Source organism: Oculina patagonica, chromosome 7 (genome assembly GCF_052425735.1).
Source record: "Oculina patagonica isolate OP01 chromosome 7, crgOcupat, whole genome shotgun sequence".
NCBI lineage: Eukaryota > Metazoa > Cnidaria > Anthozoa > Scleractinia > Oculinidae > Oculina > Oculina patagonica.
In genome coordinates this window covers 5,995,739-6,001,031 of record NC_135764.1, presented here as the reverse complement: position 1 = coordinate 6,001,031, position 5,293 = coordinate 5,995,739, and the positions used below count along the sequence as shown (strand labels likewise).

General features: G+C 39.4%; 1 protein-coding gene across 2 annotated transcripts; it reads right to left on the bottom strand.

Moving 5' to 3' along the window:
- Nucleotides 1-812: 812 nt before the first annotated feature.
- On the bottom strand, nt 813-3,653 carry LOC144659454 (caspase-3-like). 2 transcript variants are annotated; one of them, XM_078519902.1, is made up of 3 exons: nt 3,544-3,653; nt 2,672-3,261; nt 813-1,704 (listed from the first exon to the last, which is right to left on the bottom strand). In XM_078519902.1, the coding sequence occupies exons 2-3, from the start codon at nt 3,212-3,214 to the stop codon at nt 1,543-1,545; spliced, it is 705 nt and encodes a 234-aa protein (XP_078376028.1). In that variant the 5' UTR covers nt 3,215-3,261; nt 3,544-3,653; the 3' UTR covers nt 813-1,542. The 2 variants fall into 2 exon arrangements, with proteins under 2 accessions (XP_078376028.1, XP_078376027.1); XM_078519901.1 differs by lacking the exon at nt 3,544-3,653 and having other exon boundaries at nt 2,672-3,464.
- Between the last annotated feature and the right edge of the window lie 1,640 nt (nt 3,654-5,293).

Sequence of the window (5,293 nt, the reverse complement as noted above, 5' to 3'; positions counted from 1 at the left end):
GAAAAGAACATCCGGTTTGTCTGCAATTATAAATAGAGAGAAAATAACGGACTAGAAGGCAATCTTCGCAGCTGTCGTCTTGCACTCTAGACTGTTCTCGAGGAAGAATTGCTCCCTAAAGTTTTACGTGGGAGTCTCGGTGGCCAAATGGTTAGCGCACCGGATTTTGGATCGAGCGAGCGGTCCGTAGTCATTGCCTTGTGTTCTTGGGCAAGATACTTTACTCTCATAGTGCCTTTCGACGTCCAGGTGTATCAATGGGTACCGGCGTATTTAATGGTAGGAGGACCCCTGCAATGGATTTGCATCCCTTTAGGGGGAGTAGAAAGACTCCTAGTCGTTCAGTGAGGTGTTAATCGCGACGTTTGGACAGCTTGTCTTCATTGTCTTCATGCAACCGACTAGAATAGGGATAAGTTCCAGCAATATGGGCTACTTGGCTCGATGCAGACTTTCTTTTTAAGTTTACATGTTACACTTGTCTAGTTCTCTATTTGGCTCAATGTTTCACACTAAGCATTCCTCTCAGAGTTCCGTCCCGCTATACCTGTTTATTGTTTCCTTCTCAGTGGTTACTTTCGGCCCAGGCTATATCACTCTTTTTCAAAGTAAGCTATTTTCAAAAGGTCTTATAAATAATAACGACGTGACTTCAGCAGTCTTATAATAACAATACAGACAAAGAAGACAATGAAGACTAGAAGTCGAAACGGTGCGATTAACACCTCAAAGCGGCAACATCGTGAGACAAACGAATAAATGTTCATGGAGACAAAATTTAACCAATTATGGAGTTACAATCTTTATTTTAAAACACATGGAACTTACAATGGAGCAACTATTTTCGTAGAGTCTTACTTTGTAAATTAATTTGTTAAAAGAAAAAAATCTCTTCTTATATTCAAAAACAGAATAAAGACAATAAATTTCCCACAAACCATAGCATTATTCAATTATTATTCTAGCATTTAAATTCAAATTCTAAGTGTACTGAAAATCTCTGTATTATCATCGGGTGAAACCACTTACTACAAACCACCATAGCAGTTATCCTATGGTCATTATAATACCTTTTTGTTACTGCATGACGCAGTTAGGGAAAAACACTACAGAAAACAGCAAAATTCCTTACAATCTAATAGTTACATTACAACTCAAGAATTCGACTTTTAAAGGAGCTTAGTCAAGTATGCGAATCTTGAATAATTTTGATAATTTAGAATCTTTTATAATCTACAATGAAGTGTTTTGCTGTTTTACAGAACATTATTTTGGGCTTCCTATGACTTGAAAGCACATTTTGGCTTTAAACCTCGTTTTGTACCATACTAGTACTGATATCAAACCTATCAAAAAAATCATTTCTGTCCTAACTTTCGCTCATTTTTCTCCATTTCCTTAAAACTCTTAGTTCTTTGGCAACGCTGTAGTATAGATTCAAGCCTACAAAAAAATGTATAATACGGCACGAAATACCCATTTAAAAATACACTGGTATCTCGATTGATTCTGCATGTCGTCATGAGTTTCTCCTCTGAGTTCTCACAGATACAGCTTTGCACGCAGTGTGTGGACAGGAGCCGGAACTTGAACTCCTGAACCTGCTGCTGTTTGGCCTCTTTCCACTACAAGCCTGTTGACTTCGGTCAACATGTCGAGCAAGTGATCATGAAAATGGCGTTTTCTTATCACCTCAACCAAAGTCTGATGTTCGAACAGAAAAGAAAAAAATTAAATCGTCTTATTAGACCAACAGTTGTAGTATGGATGATGTTACTGATGGGCCGAAAAGGATAATGGGTATTAAGAGGAGCACATGGTTTTGTGCATTACGTTAAAACTGTTTGTTTTATGTTGTACGTTGGTTCAATCCGGAAGTTTCACAGGTTTCACTGCTCGTGAAACACTACAATAACCTTCACAGCGGTCAAACGCAAAAAATGACGTCATTCCTTTTTTTCGGCGCCTTGAACTTTTCTAAGAATTTGACTCGAAAGTGTGCAAACTTTTGTAAAAACTTTCAAGCTGAGAAACTCAGTGGAGATCAATTATCAAATTTCCCATCCATAAGCAGTGCATAAACCTTAACTATCCAGGGACGGCGTTAACTTTTGGATTTAAGCGAAATCCTTCGGAAAATTTAAGACTTTGTATGGATAATTTTGTCGGAAATTGCACAGGAACTGCGCTCGCGCGTGACTTTTGACCACTGTGATACAATAACCAGACAGGAATTAGGAATTGTAGGAGTAGTCTTTCTCCCTTCTCCCCCCTCCCCCCCCCCCCTGGATGGGATGCTTCTCCATCGCAGGATCAACAAGTGTCTTGCTAAAAAACACAACACAGTAAGAACGGTCAGGGCTCGAACCCGGACTGATCGATCCAGAGTCCAGCGCTTACCATTAGGCCACCTCGCTTTCCACCAACGAGGTCTTTGCTGAGATTTTAAAGTTTTTTGGTTAGCAAATTGTACGCTCTTGAGTTATCTTATTTAGATAAAAACAACACAGAAATACAATCTTTGGAATTCGGCTAGAAAAGATCTAAATCGTCAGTATTATATAAGTCATTAGGGCCCCTTTTCTTGTAAATTAAACTGTACTCAAAAAGGTAACAAAAACTGCTAAAAGAGTATGTTTCCGTATTAAAATAAAAAAGTATTCAAACTTACTTGAATGAACTGGGACCCACTCTGTGGATTCCTCCAAGCCTTGTAACCAGGCGCCGTAGAAAAAGATAACAAGAAGTCTGCTTCTTGTGGACACACACTTCTTGGGAGGGTAGAGTCGGGAGAAAATGCTTCCATGCACCAGTCAGAATTACCAGTGGTTGCCGAACTGCTTTCTTCCTTTGGCCCTCTACATGTTTGGATAAAAAACAGCTTGGGTTTGTTTCTAAGTGTTGGGCAGTTGGGTGCCTTGAACTCGGACATCAAATCTTCAATTGTTGTCTTTCTTTCGTCCACACCATAAATGACATCTCGTTCATCACCGTGGGACATGACAACAAATACAAAGGCGTCAAAGTGGCTATGATCCTTCGCTGCGAAGTCGGCTGCTGCCTTCAGCATTTCATCACGTCTGAGATCGTTTAGTACAAACACAGTGAAATAGAGCTCACTGAAAAGATTTCTAAGCCTTAATTGGTCCAAGTAAGCGCCCTCGCGAGTCAATGTCTTGTCATGGAAGTTTATATTGTTGATTATAACACACATACCACGCGGACGACTGTTCAATTTGTAGCAGGGTAGTGCAGATGTTTCTAAAAGAAAGAAGAGTCAAACAACTGTTGAGGTCGTACAATACGGTCACAAACATTTTTCCATTGTGAGTAAATTCTGGGGCAGGCTAACGATATGACCACCAAGCTTTAAGACCCTTTTTGGCGAAATATAACATGGTGTTGTTTGCTCTCGATCAAACGTTATTGCAAGCTATGACCGTTATTTGGAGCTATGACCACCAAGCATTTTAATTCCTTCAGTATTCTTTCAACAACAAATTTTCCCATTGTAAATATGAAAGCCACCTTCAGCTGGCGAACCTGTAAGCTTGTCAGTGCTGCTGCTAAGATTGTTCCCATGCTTGTTCACTTGCCATGCATGTTCTGTTAAATTCAGGAAAAAAAATATTCGTGGGACTAACCTTCAGCGCTTGTGATAAGCTCAAAAGTGTAGTGCTAGAAAAATAGTACCACAAAGAGGGCATAGCATTTTTGAAACAAAAATGAACTATACTGAGTTATCTACAAATAAAAGTAACGTAGATATACTCCGCGTTTTACCTGGTGGACACAGTCAGGTGCTCCGCACCTCCCTACCTCCTTCATTAGAATAACGAATTAATTGGCATAAATAAATTAATAACTTATCAAAGTTAACACCATAGCGCTTTATCGGATGAGCCGATTGAGTGGGTCAGCGGGTTAGCAGACGACAGTCCACAAACAAATAAATTATTATTCTCAAATATTTAAAACTAAACCATAAATAACGACCCGCTGAACTGTCTCGTTTAATGTAATTTTGCTTCCAACTTATTTTGATAAAACTTAGAATTTACTCGTTAAGTTTAACTCGCTATACATCCCTTATATTCTGGCACTTTACTAGTAGCTGATGATGTGCCTAAAACGTGCTTACACCCGTGTGGGATTTTGAATCATTTTTTTGTGAAAAAATGTGTTTTTCCAGTATACCTGTCCAAGCTTTTGGCCGATTTCGGAGAAGCCCTTCAGTAAACCTTTTTGGTAGTTTATTGGACTTTCCAGGTCGTCCGTTTTCCGGTTTTTACGCATTTTCAATAGCGGATTACACTGCACGAAAAAACGAATTTACAACCATAGCAAAATCGTAGCAAATATGAAGAAAATACCATATTTGAACGACCTTGCTTACATTTCCTCAAATTCAAATGTCAAGATTGCGTTATATTTGCACACAAGGCAAAGATGGTAAATACGCATTTACTCAATGTTTACATACTGTAGCAATAAAATGTACATTTGAAAAGGCTTTTCTGTAGCAGTCAAGGTAAGGTATATAGTTACATTTGCTACACGAGAAATTGGATTGACATGTGTTGCAAATATGTTGCAAATATCGCATTTGCTTAGCTTTGATCAAATTTGCGCGCAAGTCAAACTTTGTGTTTGCTTTAAAGCAAAGATCTGGTCATCCTCGGAGACCCGGGGGCAGTTAGTCGGAAAGACGGGCAGCTCATCGGGACGACGGGACGACGGGATTTTCGGGCGAAAGTTTAAAACAAGCTCGGGAGAGCCCCTGGGCACTTTCTTTTACCGAACCAGTTCCAGAAGCGTTTGAACTCCTTCTTTCTGATTGGCCAGAAAAACAGTTTTTTCTGGCCAATCAGCGAGGATGACCAGCAGAGCGGCTTTGACGACGCCTTCTCACACGAAGTTGTTTTCCTCATAGACTCGTCTAGGTTGTTTAGAATTAGCCCGTCCATCAGATAATTACGTGGAGAGCCTCAGATAAAAAAAACAACAACAACAAAACAATGAGGCCTCGGAATTTGCAAACTGTGGCATAGCGCAAGCAAACAAATGAGTTTTTATAGCTATATAAGCGATTCACCACTTTCTACACTGTTTATAAGTTTTGTTTTTGTTATTTAAATATCCAACAAATCAAACAAAAAACCCTTTGTTTTAATAGTCAAGCTGGTAACAAAATAACAATAGGTGTCGTCAGCGATATGTTCGCTATTGCGCGGCCCGTGCAACCACAGGTAGCCCAAGCATGAAATTTGAATATATTAAAGTAAAATGGCGG